Consider the following 19097-nt stretch of genomic DNA (forward strand, 5'->3'; position numbering starts at 1 on the left):
CTTGTCCCATGTGGGAAAAGAGGTACGTCCGGATGTAAGCAAACTCTGAAAGCAGGGATCAAAGGTGCGGGAAGCTTGAATAGTAAGAGGCCAGCCATGCGTGCGGAGGTGATGTCACCTCCGTCAGAGACAAGGTCGTCTCAGAGTTCCAGCATGCGGCGGGTCAACCCATCGAGTGAGTTGAAATCCTTAAACTGGACGTTCGACAACTCCCGTTCAAGTGTGATCTGTCTGGCAAACGAGGTCTCCTCAAACTGGTCAAGAATCCGTCTCCACAATGGATGAGCATGCTCCTCTTTGGAAACTTCCTTCGTGATGCGGTCCGAGAGGTTCATCATAAGAAAGGTGAAGACTCGTATGTCCCAATCCACCCCACTCATTGATCGGATCCTTAGTGGCAATGGGAAGGGTAGGCTAAGTAGCCGAATGGGTGAAATAATTCAACCATTCCCAGAGTCGATGATAGGCAATGATTGTGCGTACTCGTGTCCTCCACACAACATAGTTGTGTGAATCCAACTTCTTCCCCTCAGCAAACTGGGTGAGGGCATAATTGTTGGAGGTTGGTTTGGTTGATGACGACGTAATCGCACAAGTGGAAGTCGTCGTGGTCGTAGTAGACATAGGGGACATCTTCTAGAATTGTTGTCCCTTCTGCTTCGGAGTCGACATGTTGCGTGCTCAGAGAATGGTCCCAAGGATCAATGGATAAGCTCTCAAGTCGCCAGAGTAGGTACCGTCTCCAATGTTGTAGCAGTCCAAGATAAACTCTCAAATAGCCACCGGATGGTGTCCTGACAAGAAAGGGAGTGATCAACCGCACAAAGAGGCAAAAAATCAGCCTGCTGTCTGCCCAAAAAACACTACAAAGGGGGCTGAGAACGTTGCTGTAACAGAGAATTCAGCGTGCCTATATGCCACCGATCGGTATGGGAGCGTCGCAAAGGTTGAGGTTATGGGATCCTCGCACTTCTCAGCCGTCAGATGGCTGAAAACAGAGAAAAAACAGCGAGTAAATAATGTCAAAAAAGTGCCAATTTCGGTAGATACCTGACTGAGGTGTGGATCTGCAGGTTCCAAGCGATGGAAGAGTATCCAAGCAGGTGTAGGCCGCTCCCAAATGATGCAAAGGCTCAGCGTTTTCAGAGAAGGCAGCAGCCACACAAAAATGCCAAGGTCCCAAAAACGCAAACTCTACCAGAAAACGCTAGGCAGATCTGGTGCAAGGGGGGGGGGGAGCGATTTTGATGCAAGGAGGGGGCACCTAGGGAAGGAGTTGCAGATCAAGGCTTGCAACTACAAAACGCTCGCCTGATGCAAAAAACACTAGGGTTCTCAAAAACAAAATTTTGCACTTTTTCACAATGGAAGTCTGCAGAAGTGCTAGCGCTAGGCCTCAGCAATGAGATCGATGATGATGCTCCTGGGTACTGGCGACTGATACCATGTGAGAGTGAGCAGCGTAGAGGGTGAGAGCCACACGCTAGCATCTCAGCATCTAGTACCATTGTATCAACATTTGTGCAATCTAAAGAAAATACCTCTCTAGCGATAGAGAGGGGGGGTTGACCCCATCTGGTGTCAGTCCTCTCTCTCTCTCTCTCTCTCTCTCTCTCTCTCTCTACCTACATTCAGTTCAATTTTGTATCAGGTTTGTTTCATTTGTCTTTCCGATAGACGGATGACATACACACCATGTACATTTGATTTGTCTCATAGGCTGATTTCGGCCTGACATAGACGTTAAAAATCTTTCTCTCTCTCTCTCTCTCTCTCTCTCTCTCTCTCTCTCTCTCTCTCTCTCTCTCTCTCTCAACCTTCATTCACAGCATCACACTCTCTTCTCTCTAGTCTATCTATTGCACAACTCTCATGAAGTAAAAGGAACCTTGAATACGCACTAAGCACTCATCCTGAGCATTCATTATTATTCACTTTTGTTGCACACAACAACACTGTATACTGGGGAGCGAGGCTACACCAAATCATCACACAAGAGTTTTTCTTTTCTAGAGTGAGGCTTTCATGGCTGGAGTTTTTTTCTTTTCAAGTGTCTTTTGCTTCGAATCATTTGCGATTCGTGTGATCTTCCTACGAACCCTCACAATCAAAGGCATGGCGCTTTCCTAGCCGCATCGCATACTTCTGTCATAGTTTTTGGTGAACCCGACACAAACTAGGCTAGGGTGAGGGTTCAAAAGCTTCATTGAAGGTCTCCACACAGAGCTGCAAAGCTATGGAGCAACAAGAGGAACAGGGGATGCGGTTTGATCCGGCCACAATGCAAATGTTTCAAGCCTTTGTTGTGTTTATGCAACAGCAACATGCCACAAAACAAGAACGAATATTGAAGCAATAGAAAATCGAAGAAGAGATTTAATTGCCATTAAGTGAGGTATTTGACAAGCCGAACATGTTTGAAGGTTACAACCTAGGAGACTACCTTGAGTGCTCTTTCGCCTTGTTAAAAACCCTAAATTTCCACTTCAATTCTTCATCGAGGCCATTCCATTGAAGCTTAGGCACTTCATTCGACAAGCCCGAATGCTTATTTAAAGTGAGAAAATTTCACGGAGACCAGACACAACGTGCCAACGGAAAAGAACAGACTGAGCAACTTTAAGCACTTCAAATAACAACTAGACCAAAAGAGATGCACGACACGAAACAGGAGTTGCGAGTTCCACCCCAAAAGAGCACTGGCTCCAAATGTTGGCGCCCTTTCAGTATTTCTTTATATTGCTTCAACTCAATACAACGCCAATACTCCAATCCCTGCACCTTCACACAAAAGCATGCCAGAGCATGAGCCCTTGGCTCATATTTAAAGGCCCTTGGCCCTTGGCCATGAAAATCAATTACATGAAAAGTTTCAAACTCAAAAGCATATGGTCCCAAAAGCAACCCAGAGTAACTTACAGAAATTCGTACAGTTGCCACGTCATCAACGTAAAACAGGAAAATCCGTACAAGTACCAAGTCAGCATGTCAACGTGTTTTGCGGGTTGTCCGTACAACTGCCACATCATTGCCTTCTACGCTTTGTGTGTGTGTGTGTGTGTGTGTGTGTGTGTGTGTGTGTGTGTGTGTGTGTGTGTGTTTGTGTTGGCCTCGCTTTAATTTTGATGCCTTTAGGTCCCCCTGGGCCCCATCGGACGCGGTCCCATAAGTTGGTAGGACTTCTTCTTCTTCTGTTGTTGCTTCTTAGGGTTCAGGCCCCTTGGTTGGGATCTGCAGGTTGGCTCTGTTCTTCAGTGGCTTGACATGTCAGCAGTTTGTGACATCCCCCCTTCTTGAAAGAAAGTAATCGTCCGCGATTACAACATATCTGCAAAACAACTCAAGTTAGCTCAAAAATTCAGGAGGATCATTCCGAGGAACAATTAGTTTTCTCAATCCAGATTGGGACTCTTGATGTCCTAGGTTGTTGTCTTCCTAGAAAAATCTCATCCAATAAGGAGTCTCATTCCAGATCTTGATATTCGTGGTCGTTGGCTTCCCAGAAAAATCTCATCCAATAAGGAGTATTCAGTGGTTGGCACATCATAATGCAACACAAATGCTCACATATGCATGTTACAAGACACAAGGAACAGAGCCGTTGAGCACTTCCCCGAGACTTATGATATCGCAATGCCTGAAAGACCTGTAGCAGATGTTGTCTATGTTCATCTCATCCTTGGAGAAGGCTATAATGTCATCAAAGAAAGTGCCAACAAAAGATCTATACTCTCTAAATATCATGTCCATCATTCGGTTAAAAGTCGATGGAGCATTGGTAAGGCCAAAGGGCATCACCAAGAATTCAAATAAACCGAAGCTCGTCCGAAAAACTATCTTGGAGACATCTCCCGGTGCGATTCGGATCTGATGATATCCGCTCTTCAAATCGATCCTGCTGAAATAAGAGGATCCCTGTAGTCGGTCAAGAATATCATACATCCTCGAAATCGAAAATCTATTCTTGATGGTGATTTTATGGAGAGCTCTATAATCAATGCACATTCTCCAAGATCCGTCTTTCTTTAAAACCAACAATACCGAAGAGCAGTAAGGTGAAGTACTCGATTGGATAAGACCCTTTTCCAAGAGGTCTTTCACTTGGTTCATAATCTCTTCATTCTGGGCTCGGCTCACACGGTAAGGTGGCGGTTCGGTGGTGTGCTTCCAGGTATCAGATCAATAGTATGATCCTCAGAACGAGACGGTGGCAACTAGCCTGGCAGGCCCTCGGAAAAGCAATCAGCATGAGTGTGGAGAAAATCTCGACATTCTTTTTCGAGGTCAAAACATATTCGACCTCCAATCATCATTCAGTTCTCTTGAGAAAATCGAGTAAAGAAACTGAATTTCATCAAGTACAATCTCTCTTGCCCTGCATTTGTCAAAAGTCGCTTTCGTACCCCGATAGTCAACTACGGCGTTGTTCTTGTGGTACCAAGGGATTCCTAGGAGGACTTCACAACCTCCCAAGGGCATTACGTTTAAGTCCTCGTGCCCTAAACACCCCTAACATTGCAAACAAAGTTTGCCAATGTTTGGTGTAATAACAACATTCCATCCGAGACAACTATCTTTGCTTGTCGCCTCAATATCGAACGTAATTCCAGATCGAACCGCCAATTCAAGTGAAAAGAAGTTGGCCTTGGCTCCTCCATCAAAGAAAAATGAGGGCTTCCTAATCTTTCACTTTGCCCTAAGTGTCGCAAAGTTTTGTACTTTCGTTCATCTAATGCGGTTTGAGCCCCACGCAATGTGGTACCAGTTCTGCTTTCATCTGCCTTTTCTGCCACGTTCCTCTGTTGCTCTAGAACTTTCTGGCTTGTCTTCAGTTTGTTCTTGCTGTGCCTTTTTGGGGCACTTTGCGGAGATGTGTCCCAATTCCCCGCAACCAAAACACTTTCCCTCTCTGAGATAGATAGCCCTTTCTCTAAGAGTCTATCGGGGACGTGTATCTTTCTTTTCTTGTCCTTAGAACTCTCTCTTTCTACTTTCATTATTAGAAGTTTGTTGGATTCTCTGAGTCAAGATCTCATATGTGGGGTAAGTCAGATTGCCTGACTGTATGGCAAAACCCCATTTCACATGACCCATCAATTCTTGAATAGAATTTGACTTTTGTTCTAACAGTAATCTCGGATCTCTATAGGAAGTCTGCAACAAAACCGCTTAATCTGTTCCTTAAACGATACCTTCTTAAATGAAGAGACTGGTAGAAAAGAGCTCCAAAATCTCTCGCAACACGCGTCCAAAGAATCTCCCTTGGTCATCCGAAGATGATTCCAAGCAGTTCGTATATCTCGTTCATACTCCTGAATCAACCAAGAAGAAATAAAAGGCCTTTTAAATTTCAACCATTTAAGCGGAGCTTCCTTTCTCAGTAGAAGGGTGGACCACCATGTTCGAGCATTTCCCTTGAAGAAAGAGGTAGCCCTCTGAATCTTGGAGTGCTTTGAGTAATGCCCTCCCAAGAAAGCTATGTCAAACTGCTGTATGAAGGCCAAAGCCCTCGAAGCATCTCAAAATCTAGAAAAAGAGTCAAACTAGATGACTGTCCACCTTGTCTTACTTTCTTGCTTTTATCTTCGAGGAAGTCATATTGGTCAGCTTTATAGAAATGCTTCTTCTTTGCATAAAACACGTGATCGTCGGAGTCCGAACTGTCGGAGGATGAGTCCTCAGTAGAACTATCAGAAACTGGGCGAATTTAGGCTTCTTTGCCTTTTTCTTGCCCTTTTCGAAGCTTTGCTTTTTGCTTCACTTTTTCCCTTTTCTATCTTCTTCGCTCAAGTCAAAAGAGCTAGAAGAATTGTCAAAAGAAGAAGAAGAAGAAGAAGAACTGGGTAGTACTTCAAATCGTACACGCTTCTTTTGCTTTCTTGCTGATGCAAAAGTAGATTGACGACCCAAATAACCCAAGAAGTCGATTCCTTTCTTTTGCTTTTTGTCGTGCTTTTTGGCTTTATTGTTCGCGTCCAAAAGCCGCTAATCTGTCTGAACCACCTCTTCTAATTCTTGCTCTGTAAACATCCTCATAGAAGGAGGTTTCTTGAGTGCCGGTTTGATGGGTGGCTCTGTGGCCTTCTACCACTGGGTGTGCACTTCTTCGAGGGATTGCTGAGTCAAAAATTTTGCAAATTTTGGATCCTTCGCAATGTTAATTATCATCTCTTTGTTGCGTCGTCAACCAATTGTCGACATTCCATCTCTTCAATCTCAGCTTGAGTAGGCCGAGGTGGGCCATACTCTTCATGAGAATCTTCTTCATGATCTCCCGCATTCCCAGATGCAGAAGAAGTCGATTGATCTCTGTTAGAATCCATAAGTTTCGCGAGAAAAGGATCGAATTTCCCAATAGAAGAGAAATCGGCCGTGCTTTGATACCACTATAACAAACTTGGACACCCCAAGTCAAGCTTCTACCGCGACACAACAAAGATTCACTTCAAAACAGTCACAATTTCACAATTGAGTCGACACGCCCCGGCGTAGTTCCGTGCCTAGAGATAATGGCCCCAAAGACTAGCGCCCCTTTCGGTATTTCTTTTTGTATTAATTTGTGTTCAAAGTACCAGAGTGGGTAGGTGCTCACTCTCAGACTCTGCGTCCAGATGCTCTGGAAGTGAGGCCCTGCCCACTTATTTATTGTTACAAGGGATGCCCAAAAGCAGAGCCCCAAAATCAAAAGCTTCTTACTCAAAAGCATTGGGCCCAAAAGCTTTTAAAAACAAAAGCATTCAAGCCCCAAAAGCATCTCAGCGCAAATCCAAGAAATCCATACGGCTGTGTCAACGTAAAATGTGAAAATCCGTACAGTTGTCCGTACGCCTGCCACGTCAACATGTCAACGAATTTTGCGCACCAAAATCCGGAAATCCGTATTGTGGCCAGGTCAGCTTGCCTCGTGTCAGTGTGTGTCCGGAGTCTGCTACCACGTCACCATTTTGTGACAGCCAGCTTTTGGGGCCAATACCTCTAGGCACAGAACTACGTCGGGCCGTGTCGAGCAAATTGAATTGTGATTTGAAGTTGTGAAGTGTTTTAAGGGATTCTTTCGTGTGTCGTGTCAGATTCTCTGTCACGTGACACATCCAACGCTATGTGTCCGTGGACAAGCTACAGCATGATCAGGGTTCAGTCAGTCCAAGTCAATCTAGATTTAGAAGTGATCTGGCACTTTTGTGAGTCTATTCGTAGAACGTGCATGCCCAGTCACTTAGTGTAGATGCATATCCTCTGGTTGCACACAGCATGATCATAAGCATTCCCATCAGAATCCTTCAGGGGGAATTTTCCAGTGCATTTAGCCTATTTTCCCTATTTTTGACATTTTTCACTTATTATTTTTAAGTGACTTTTGTTGAAAAGTAGGTAGGGCAAAGTGAGTAAGTTTGTATATAAGCAAACCTAGGCTAGCACTAATTGGCAGAAGAGGCAACAGAAGCTCCACCGATCAACAAGTAACTTCTCAAGCAAGACTCCAAACTCTAGGCGAATCTACCCCAAGCAGAGCCTCCTAGAGTTTTCCTCAAGAAGCATCACCAAACATCAACCTTGGCGTTTCCCATCAAGTCCCATCACCATCGAGACCATCCACTAACGCCAGCAGTAGCAGATTCAGTTAGCGTTTTCATCAACAAGAAGTCCAGCGTTTTCAGCCACAGATAGCCAGCGTTTCAGCCCTCGTCGAACCAGCGCTTTCAGCCACCTATAGCAGCATTTTTCAGCAATGAAGAACTACACATCCAGCCCTAGAAGACCAACAGTTTCAGCCCTAAAGAACATCAGTTTTCAGCCCTAAGACCTGCAGAATTTCAGTGACAAAGATCAGCAGAATCAGACCCCAAAACCAGCATTTTTGGATTTGTAGCAGATTTCAGCCCATAGCGTTTTTGGACAGCAAATAAAAGGTTGCAGATTTCAGCCCTTAGGTCGGTCTCGCCATCACCGTCGTCGACACCGACATAGCCTAGACTTGCATCAGTCACATGCATTCAATTTGTACCAGTTTGTGCAATCAATAGTAGACCACTCTTGCCGCAAGAGCGGGGCCTTCGGAGGAGGGTTTTACAACGTCTCTGGTGTCGTATCTCTCTTCTCTCTCTATCTCTCAGTCTCATACACTTGCACGCACAGTGTCCATTCACTTTGTTTGTGATCATAGCACTCTTTCATTAAGAACGGAATGCTCTACCTTTCATAAGAACAAAAGGAACCTTGAGCACAGTTCGGAGCACTCATCTTGAGCAAAGCGCAAACATTCATTCCGTTGCACCTAACATTCTCGACTTGGGGTGTCCAAGTTTGTGACAGTGTCACAAACTGATGACGTGGCATGACCACCCATGTAGGACAAACAATATGGATGCTGACATGAACACACTGTATGGATTTTTCGCGATCTGCGTTGGTTGCTGGCGTGGTTGCCATACGGATTTCCGCGTTATGCGTTGACCAATGACATGGCAGGCTCTACGGAATTTTTGGGACCAGATGCTTTTGGAACAATTTGCTTTTGAGTTTAACTGCTTTTGGGACATTCCTTATAAGAATAAATAGACCCTTTGGGCCTCACTCTACAGAGCATCTGGACGCAGAGTCTGAGAGCAAAGGTTTCCCTCGAGAATTGTGCTTTGCTCAAGCATTAATATAAAAATAAATCTCGAAAGGGACGCCACCTTTTGGGGCCAATACCTCTAGGCACAGAACTACGGCGGGCCTTGTCGAGTAAATTGACCTGTGATTTAAAGTTGTGAAGTGTTTTGAGGGATTCTTTTGTGTGTCGAGTCAGATTCTCAACTTGGGGTGCCTTGACGACGAGGAGATCCATCGTGATAGATACGAGATCCATTGACAGCCCGTCACGGAGAGGTGTCTTGATCGTGGTTGCAGACGAGTCTCTCATCCGATTCACCTTTCCGCTACACCTTTGACAAAACCTCTATCTTTCAGTTGACAAATGGTCCCTCATATCAAAAGGTATAAAAAGTGAAGTGAACATTTAAATTTCACATTGTAAACGCGAGCCAACACGACGGCGGTGGTACACTAACTTTGCAATGACGAAGTATAACAATTCCCTACGCTCAAAGAATTACACCACTTGGCTGCTTCATCTAGGATTGGAGCATGCTCGTATGGCTAATGTGTCTTCTGGGCATGCCACCCACTAGATACGCATTTAGGCTACATTTTGGTTCTGCAAGACACTTTTTAGTCATGCAATCCTTATTTATCTTATTTTCATAGATTTCCCATGTTTATGGACTGTTGAGTTTATGGTGGACATTGCTCGACTCAGCCATCATATGCTATAAAGGCAGGGGCTGCAGGCACTTGTCCAACATGCATGTTGTATTTGTAATGCCACCTCAGTAGAAGGGTGCACCTTCTTGGTAACCATGGGCAGCTCTCTCTCTCTCTCTCTCTCTCTCTCTCTCTCTCTCTCTCTCTCTCTCTCTCTCTCTCTCTCTCTCTCTCTCTCTCTCTCTCTCTCTACGAAGCTATGCCTCTGGCACAACTCGTAATGCCCGTCCCGAGTGTCTCTAAAGTCACACGACAATGCTCTTGCACAATACCGTCCCTTGAACCCAACCCAATGATGGGACAAGACTGTGCACCATGCGTGCAGTGAGTCTACTAGCCTATATGGGGATTCCCAACTCGTCGGCCCTTCTAGTGGATCATTATACTTACGAATTCCTAAAGAAAGAAAAAGTACAATTCATTGAAAGTACTTTTTTAAAAAAGGTTTTATCCTTCCAAAAATGCATAAACAATGCGAAGCAATCTACAATCTAGTTCCAAAGCACACATCATGAGCTGTAATCACATATATGGTGATATGGAGAGGCACAAAATTTGAGCATAGATCAACTCCAAGATGTGGTATGGCACCTCATTGTGTCATAGACCTCAAACAATAATAGAATCCAAAACGAGACACTATGTGAGCACATTCCAATTGAAATCGTAAATTTTGATATACAAAAGCAAAACTCTCGCTTGGCCAGCCAAATTGAGTTAACCATCATTACACTAAGTTATATTCGTAGGGGAACGTACACAATCCTTGCTTTGGCAACTCATAAATACGTTAAAAATGCTTTGGAAAGGTTAAAACCGAGTAAGGTTAGCGGAAACCTTTGGGAAAATTGACCTTCTTGAGGGTTCCCAACGCCAGAACCTCGGATCATCCTTCCAGGCAATGTTCATGGCAGAAACAGACATGAATCTGCAAACACCGCCGGAACGTTTGAGAAGCAGGTACCCTTGGCTGCCGCTAACGAGAATGATGGCATGGGTGAGCCATTGAAAGACTTCCCTCTTGTCCGTTGCATTCCAAAGACGACTAGGGTTCAAAGAAGGCGGCCTGCTGCAGCGAAGGATGTGTGTACAGTCGGATGGCAGGACATTCTGCCAGGTGACATTCGAGCGTGCAGCTTGCGCGAAGGAGCGGCTTACAGTTGCGAGCCTGCAGACGTCAAGAGGCGAGGTCCATGAGAGGATGAGGCAGAGGCAGTCCTCCGGCAACCTGTCCAAGCTGCCCATCTCATGCAACATTTTCTCGAGTGTCCCTCTTGAATGCCAATGGGTGGGTGGTTGGTGAGAGACTATAATGAGTGCGTGCCTTTTCAATTTGCCTCTTTGTTGGCCTCAGCACTAAAGGGCACGGGGCATTAAATGAAGAGGTGAGATCTACAGCTGAGAAGCTCGGGCACAAAAGCAGAGGCGCGCAGAGTGAAAAGTAAACTTGGACATGGGCACACCTGTCCACGTTGACTTATCATGCGTTTGTTGCCCACCATGGTCAACATATGCGCATGGGGGGTTGGATAAGCCGTGCGCCTTGCCCAGCGCCCATCGGGGTTCGAATCGTGCAAGCAGCACCCCACGCCCCATTTTTTTGAGTCCTCAAGTCTCCTTGAGATTCGTGCGCGCACCCCCAGTCGTAGATCCCATCTCTTTGCTCCCGTGCTCTTTAGTGTTGAGGCTTTGCCGGCATGCCAATGGCACTACATACAGAGGTACCTCAATTCATTCCACAATTCCTCCTCATTCCACTTCCTCCTGAACGTGAACTCGAAAGTATCTTTTGATGGTCTCCCGCAACCAAACAAGCACCCATGTTAAGCTGCTCCGGATCGGCAACCCTTGCCAAAAAAAAAATCTTGCAAGTCGACTTCTTTGTGCATGGCCTCCTCCTCATTTGCCCACCGCCCTCAGTCCCTACGCATTATATGCCCATCGCCTCGCACATCCCGTGCTTGTTTACCCGTCGCCTTGCCTACACGACCTCCGGTCTGATTGTCGCATTGTTGGATACTTGGCATCATATCTCATTTGATTTCGTGTAATTTTTTATTTAATGTGATTGGTCCCCCCTCCCCCTTTGACTAGGATGCTAGTCAAAGCTTGCCTCCTTACAATACATCTTTCTCCGTCTCATTTGCCATGGAAGGAGATTGAAGCCTTAAAGAATCATGCATGTCACTATCAAAAAAAAAACATCCAAACGTATTAAAGAGATTTTTTCCAAACTAGTTAATGTATTTGAGAAGATGATTATATATATATATACATACACACACACACACATACATACATATATATATATATATATACACACACATACATACATACATATATATACATACACACACACATACATACATATATACATATATATATATATATATATATATATATATATATATATATATATATATATATATATATATATATATATATATAGAAAGAGAGAGAAAGAGATATTTAAAAACCTAAGTTAAAAGGATGTTTCGTTAAACATTTACAATATAAGATGAAATTTGATATTAACCATTTTTGGCATGTACAAAGGTTATTGCATTAGCTTGCCTCGCTCTTTTGCTTTTCTTTAAGGCAAACATTTGCTAGGGTTTGTTGCGGGTTGGGATTGCGTGTTCTCTCAGTCCGCGAAGTCGGTTCCAGGGTTGGGAGGACCATTGGGGACGTTGCGGGGCAGGGGCAAGGCCGATGGTTTCCAGTCACAAGCAGCCCTTCTTTTTGGAACATCGGGGGACGGAGGGCCTCCCGCCTCCTATCAGGGAGGAGGACGGCCTCCATGTGCGGTTGGGCGTCGGCAGTGTGGTTGGACAGTGGGAGAGGTTGCTTGCTTTGGGAGGGCTCCTTCCTTGGATGCAGGGCATTGGTTCGGGGTCAATTTTTTTAGGAGTAGGGCTCGGTTGTGCGGTTTTAGTTCGAGACCGAGTGTGTATTTGCGCGTCAGGTGCAGCAGGCATTTTGATGATCAGATCTATGGCTGGGCTGGCTTTGAGGGATGGCAGCGTGCATTCCCACGTGGTAGATGGGGGTGCATGGTGGCTCCTCATTCTCTCAAGGCTACCTTGGTGGAGGTCTCTCTCATGCGGGTGCTTCGCCCACCCTTAATGGCCTAATTCCCATTGGTGATTGTTGTTGTTATGTTTTTGCTTCTTCTCATATGGCTCTAGGGGCTTGCCAACGTCGGTGACAAAGACCTCGACAAGGTGGCACTCCCCGAGACCAGGTATGGTGATGGAGACAATGGGCCAAGACCCTTTCGGCTCTATTGCTCCTGGTATGTTTATTTTCCTTGCGCGGGTGGCTCCCATATCAGCTGATGTATGACGTACGTGTAGGCTTTTTCCTGATTGTTTGATGATGGGATGGGTCTATGATGCCATGGCTCGGTCTAAGCATGGCTATGGTTGTAATTTTTTTAATTTTTTAATTTAACTTCTACTCAGTTGTGAATACTGCTTTTAAAAAAAGACAAACTTGAAATCTTGGTGGGATTTTCATACCAAACGCCTATTTTGAGAACAATAGATTGAGATAAGATTTAGTAAGCATGTGGACCCATTTGCAAGGAACAATCGGATATTCAAGAACAACACGAAGATAATTCATCTGAATGGAAGGATGACACTCGTGGGTGAACATATGAGAAGTTGTCATGGCTCGACACGGGCATGACAGGTACTTGTAATTTTTTGATATTCTATTATAATCTACTCACAATTGTGAATTTTGCAAAAAAAGAAAAAAAGCTTGCCTCACACTTTTTGCCTTAAAAAGAACTTTGCATTTTGTGGTTCTCATTGGATACAATTAAAAATCAAAACCCTTCAGCACATATGTTGATTTCAAAGTGCTTAGGTCTCCACAATTTAAAAACAAGTGATAAGATCACAATGCATGCCTTCAATCAGATATAGTGAAGGCAAAGAAATGACTTTTTTTAATTAGTCAAGCGAGCTTGGATATGAAATACCAGCAAAATATTGTTTTTGCTAAGGCTTCCCAGGCCACTTCAACCCTCTTCCTTATTCAAGCTTGAAAATGAAATAGCAAAAAAATATTGTTTTTGCTAGGGCTTCTTACTCCACTTTAACCCTCTTTCTTTACCACCCCTTGCTATCTACCTCGTATCTTCTACACATATTCACCACTTTTTCTCTACAGTATAATCTGGCCCTCATTAACACCTCACAATTTGTGATTCACGTATGGCCCTTTGTAACACAAAAGGCTTTTTTTTGTGTAGCTTTGTTCCCCTTCATAAATCTAGCATATGAATAGATGACTAGCTCCACCCTTAGTGAAGCATGTATTGTCTGAAGAGCAAAGGGAAGCTCTCTTGAGAAAGACACTCATGAAAGTGTCATTTGATAATCTTTGCCTAGGAGAAGCCAAATTAGGGGAGCAAGGCACTATCAAGAATGGGAATGTGAAACCATTCTTAACGAGGGTTTGGTGAAGGAAAGAGAAAAGAAAGCAATTCAAGGATCCAAATTTGGCATTGCAAGAAAGTCAAGGATGGATTGATGAGGGTATGGGGTGCGCACAGGGGTGAGGATTGTGGAGCCCAATGCGCTCGCTTGCGGATTGGGGGCCCATTGGAGGAGGTTGCAAGGGCTCTTTTCTTGTCCTTTTTGTGTTTGTAGTAGCAAGGGATGGAAGTGGGATCGAGCGATCGAGGATCGGCCCCGGGAGGGGGGCTCCCTATCGACAGCCCTGCTTGCATTCTTCCCCGACCTTCGTCTGCTTCCCAATTTTTTGGAACTCGGGTTGCAAGGCAGTCCCCTGCCACTCTAGTGGAAAAAGAAGGACTCTAAGTCGGTTTCTCAAGGGAGACCAAGCTCAGATCAACTCGAGGGATGGGCACCATGGCTCGCAAGGCGAGGGAATTGGTTTTCAGGATGTAGTATGCTTGTCATCATGGTTCTCTTCCAGTGGTGATAAATGGATGCGAATGTGGATGAAGGGTTCCGTTATGGGCATGTTGCAGCATGTGACTCGTGTGTGGTAGCCACTCGTTCCATGGTGGCACCGTGCTCTCCTAGTTTGTGCTTGTTCAAGGACTCTTTTCATGGAGTAAGGCTCTCCTGTATAACAGCCTGTTGCTTGATTGTCATCTCAATGGTTTCTGATGGTTGTGGTTCATTTGTGCTTCTCTTTGGGATTGGGGACTTGTGTTCAAGATTGGGATAGCTGCAACTTGGCCCACTCTTGCGAGGTGATGGAGGGTATGGACTCCGCCCTATTCACGGCTATAGTATTTCTATTATATTAGTTAGGAAATATGACATAGCTAAGTAGATAATTGAGTAGATTACTTAATGGAGAGAGATAACTTTTCACACACAAGAGATTATAGAGTAGAGAGAGAGAGAGAGAGTACACACGATATACGTGGTTCACCCAATGTGGGCTACATCCACGGGAAAGCAACCACTTAATGGCTTTAGTACTTCAAACAAGAAGTAGGTTACAAAGGGATTATACCCTTAATAGAGCTCCTGCCTTGCTTCACTCTCACCACCTCACACCCACCTTGTTGCATCAACTTCACGCTATGAAATGTGTGTAGAAATGACCTCCTTTTATAGGCCAAAAGGACTGCCGTCCCTCATGAGAGGCAACCATGTGTAGCCGCCCTTGTGTAGATAAGTCCACATCGGACCCTCCAATCCGCCCATGTGTGGCGCCCTTGAGAAGACAAGTCCGCTTTGAATTCGGCCACCGACCATTGACTTCCGACCACCGGCCCCACCGTCCAACCGGTCAATCGACCGGTCATTTTTTTACCACTTTCCTGCTGCCGTCCGGCCATAATATTCTAGTGGAAAGAAATATTCTGGCATGAAAATTTTGGTTTCTGGTGAGTGATTTTTATTTTCGACGAGTGATTTTTCTTCACACACAACGGCTTCTCCTCATAACGGGGGCCTTACAAATGTGCGTTTTTAATACAAAAAATTACAAGAGGTAAATCAGGCTCCATACTTAACAATCTCCCACTTGGAGACTGATCTCCAAACCAAACCTGTGACTGCTTTCTATCCTTGCTTCTTATCATTGAATGCCGATTGAAGATGAGCAAAAGCTCAACGTCTCCTTGTTGACCACCTTTGTAAACATGTCTGCATGATTTTCACTTGTATGCACCTTTCCTAGCTTTAGTTGTCCCTCTTCCAAAAGAGTGCGTATGAAGTGATATCTCACTTCTATGTGCTTTGTCCTTGAATGAAAGGGTAAGTTCTTTGCAAGATGGATAGCGCTTTGGCTATCACTGTACAAGACACAATTGTCTTGTTTGAATCCAAGCTCTTCTAAGAATTTGTGAAGGCACATAATTTCTTTGCTTGCCTCCGTCATTGCTACATACTCTACTTCCGTGGTAGAAAGTGAGACAACTTTTTGCAGCTTTGAAGCCCAGCTTACTGTTGTGCCTACAACCGTGAAGACATAGCCAGTAGTGCTCCTTCGAGTATCTTTGTCACCTGCCATATATGCATTACCATACCCTTCTAGAAAAATATTAGTTCCTCCAAAATACAAAGCATTTGTTGTTGTCCCTTTTAGATACCTAAGTATCCACTTCACAGCTTGCCAATGCTCTTTACGTGGGCTGTCCATGAACCTACTTACAACTCCCACTGCATGTGCAATGTCTGGCCTTGTCCAAGCCATAGCATACATAAGAGAACCTACCACTGCAGCATATGGAACTTTAGACATATAGGCTATCTCCTCTTGTGTCTTTGGACACATATCCTTGGTTAGTTTTAAATGACCAGCCAAAGGTGTAGAAATCGTTTTTGCATTTTGCATTGCAAACCTTTCTAGTACCTTCTTGATGTAATCCTCTTGAGATAGCTTTATTGGCTTCTTTGTTCTGTCCCTTGATATCTTCATACCAAGTATCCTCTTTGCAACACCTAAATCTTTCATTGAAAAAGATTTAGATAGTTCTTCTTTTAGGTCTTTGATGTCCTGCATGTTAGCACTTGCAATCAGCATGTCATCAACATACAACATTAGGATGATGAACTTTCCATCTCCCATATTCTTTGTGTAGACGCAATGATTTGAGTTGCATCTTTTGAATCCATGATCTAACATCCATCGATCGAACTTCAAGTACCATTGTTTTGATGCTTGCTTTAAACCATACAAGCTCTTCTTTAATCTGCATACCATTTTCTCCTTACCTTTTACTTCATACCCCTTTGGTTGAAGCATGTAAATTTCCTCCTCTAAGTCACAATGAGGGAATGCCGTATTTATCCATTTGCTCAAGATTTAGATCATGAGCAGCCACAAGGCTTAAGACAAGCCTAATTGAGTTCATAAATATTTCATTGAAGTCAATACCTTTCTTTTTAGAAAACCCTTTTATTACCACGAGCCTAGACTTGTACCTTTTCTTCCCTCCTTCTTCTTCCTTCAGCTTATACACCCATTTGTTCTGAAGTGCCCGCTTACCTTTAGGCAACTCAACCAACTCCCATGTTTGGTTGCGATGTAGTGAGTCTTTCTCCACTTGCATGCTCTTCATTCATTCTTCTTTGGATTCATGATGCATAACTTCTTCGTATGATTCTGGCTCTCCAGAATCTGAGATCAAGAGATGGTTGAAGGATGGAACCAACCTTTATGGAGGTCTACTTGCTCTTGTAGATCTTCAGGGAATAGGTTGAGGCTCCTCATTTGGTTGACATTATTGCACATTGTCACCGTTTGCAGTCCTTGAGTCTTCACCGTCCTCAAGCTCCATGTACTCTTCACCTGTTTCTTTTGTTCGTTTTCTTTCCAAGTAATCTTTGTACATATTTTGTTCATTAAAAATTATATCCCTACTCCTAAAGATTTTACCATCTTCAGGATTCCATAAGCGATACCCAAAGTCACCTTCTCCATAGACAATGAAGAAACACTTTTTGGACTTTGCATCTAGCTTTGATCTTAGGCTTCTATCTATGTGCATGAAAGCCTCACACCCAAACACTTTGAGAAATGCATAATTCACCGGTTTACCTGTCCATGCCTCTTTTGGAACTCCCCCATCCAATGCCGTTGAGGGTGACCGATTGATTAAGTACACATACGTACTTACAACTTCTGCCCAAAGCTCAAGCGATAGGCCTGCTTGTAGCCGCATGCTTCGTGCTTGTTCCATGATTGTTCTATTCATCCTTTCAGAAATGCCATTTTGTTGAGGTGTCCTTGGGGTTGTTCTTTGCCTCCGAATGCCATTGCTAGCACAAAAGCTTGGCTGCAATATTCGCCTCCATTGTCAGATCTGAGGCATTTAACCTTATGCCATTTCTACACACATTTCATAGTGTGAAGTTGATGCAACAAGGTAGGTGTGAGGTGGTGAGAATGAAGCAAGGCGGGAGCTCTATTAAGGGTATAATCCCTTTGTAACCTACTTCTTGTTTGAAGTACTAAAGCCATTAAGTGACTACTTTCCCGTGGATGTAGCCCACATTGGGTGAATCACCTCCATTAAGTAATCTACTCAGCAACAACTGGTATCAAAGCAAGTTTGCTCGTAGCTAAGTTATCTCAAGGAAAGGATTCCTTGAATTGAGTGGGAGTAATGGCGGAGGAAGGAAAGCTCAAGATCGAGAAGTTCAACGGTAAAAACTACCAACATTGGAAGATGCAGATTGAAAACTATATCTACCAGAAGGACCTTTATTTGCCACTAGACGGTCTTGCAAAGAATCCCGCAATGATGGCAGATGAAGCATGGATTGTCCTTGACCAAAAGACACTGGGAACAATCCGGTTAAGCTTGGCGTCAACGGTGGCCTTCAACGTTTTAGAGATGAAGACCACGGAGGACTTGATGAAGTCACTTAACGACTTCTATGAGAAACCATCGACATCCAATAAGGTATTTCTCATGAAGCACTTATTCAATCTAAAGATGGTATAGAATGGTTCAGTTGCAAAACACCTAGATGACTTTAACACAAACATAAGTCAACTTCGATCGGCGAAAATCAATTTCGATAATGAAGTGCGAGCTCTTCTGATACTATTATCTCTATCGAATAGTTGGAATAGCCTTGTTATGGCTGTAAGTAATTCTATCTTTGACACAAATACTCTTAAGTTTGATGATGTTGTGGGTGTTCTCCTAAGTGAGGAAATGCGAAGGAGAAGCACGGGAGAATCATCAAGTGTTGCACTATCAGTGGAAACAAGAGGAAGGCCTAAGGAGAGGTTCAAAAACCAAAAGGGTCGTGATCGCTCAAGACGGAGCAAGTCATGCACAAAGTCAGTTCTTGAATGTTGGAACTGCGGCAAGAAGGGTCACGTCAAGAAGAATTGTTGGTCTAAGAAGAAGAAGGAGTCGGAGTCTCAAGATAACAAGCCAACATTGGAGGCCAATGTGTAGAAATGGCCTCCTTTTATAGGCCAAAAGGGCTACCCTCTCTCGTGAGAGGCAGCCATGTATAGCTGCCCTTGTGTAGATAAGTCCAAATCGGACCCTCCAATCTGCCCATGTGTGGCTGCCCTTGAGAAGACAAGTCCGCTTTTCAATTCGGCCACCGGCCAACTGGCCATTGACTTTCGACCACCAGCCACCGGCCATTAACTACCGGCCATCGGCCAACCGGCCAACCGACCGGTTTCTGACCACTTTCCGACCGCCGTCCGGTCATAATATTCCGACGAAAAGGAATATTCTGGTGGGCGTGAAAATTTTGGTTTTCGGCGAGTGATTTTTCTTCATGCACAAATGGCTTCTCCTCATAACGGGGGCCTTACAA

The 19097-nt window shown here is 44.3% G+C and overlaps 1 protein-coding gene across 1 annotated transcript in view; it reads right to left on the bottom strand.

Annotated features, from left to right (window-relative positions):
* The window catches only part of LOC147444197 (putative F-box protein PP2-B12), a 28260-nt gene extending 17653 nt beyond the window's left edge, over positions 1-10607 (bottom strand). Inside the window, exon 1 of the mRNA XM_086526901.1 lies at positions 10144-10607. Coding sequence (XP_086383027.1) covers positions 10144-10563 — 420 coding nt within the window. The 5' untranslated portion in view covers positions 10564-10607. The remainder of the gene's footprint in view (positions 1-10143) is intronic.
* Positions 10608-19097: the final 8490 nt, after the last annotated feature.

Source organism: Adiantum capillus-veneris, chromosome 13 (genome assembly GCF_014529385.1).
Source record: "Adiantum capillus-veneris isolate H3 chromosome 13, ASM1452938v2, whole genome shotgun sequence".
Classification (NCBI taxonomy): Eukaryota; Viridiplantae; Streptophyta; class Polypodiopsida; order Polypodiales; family Pteridaceae; genus Adiantum; species Adiantum capillus-veneris.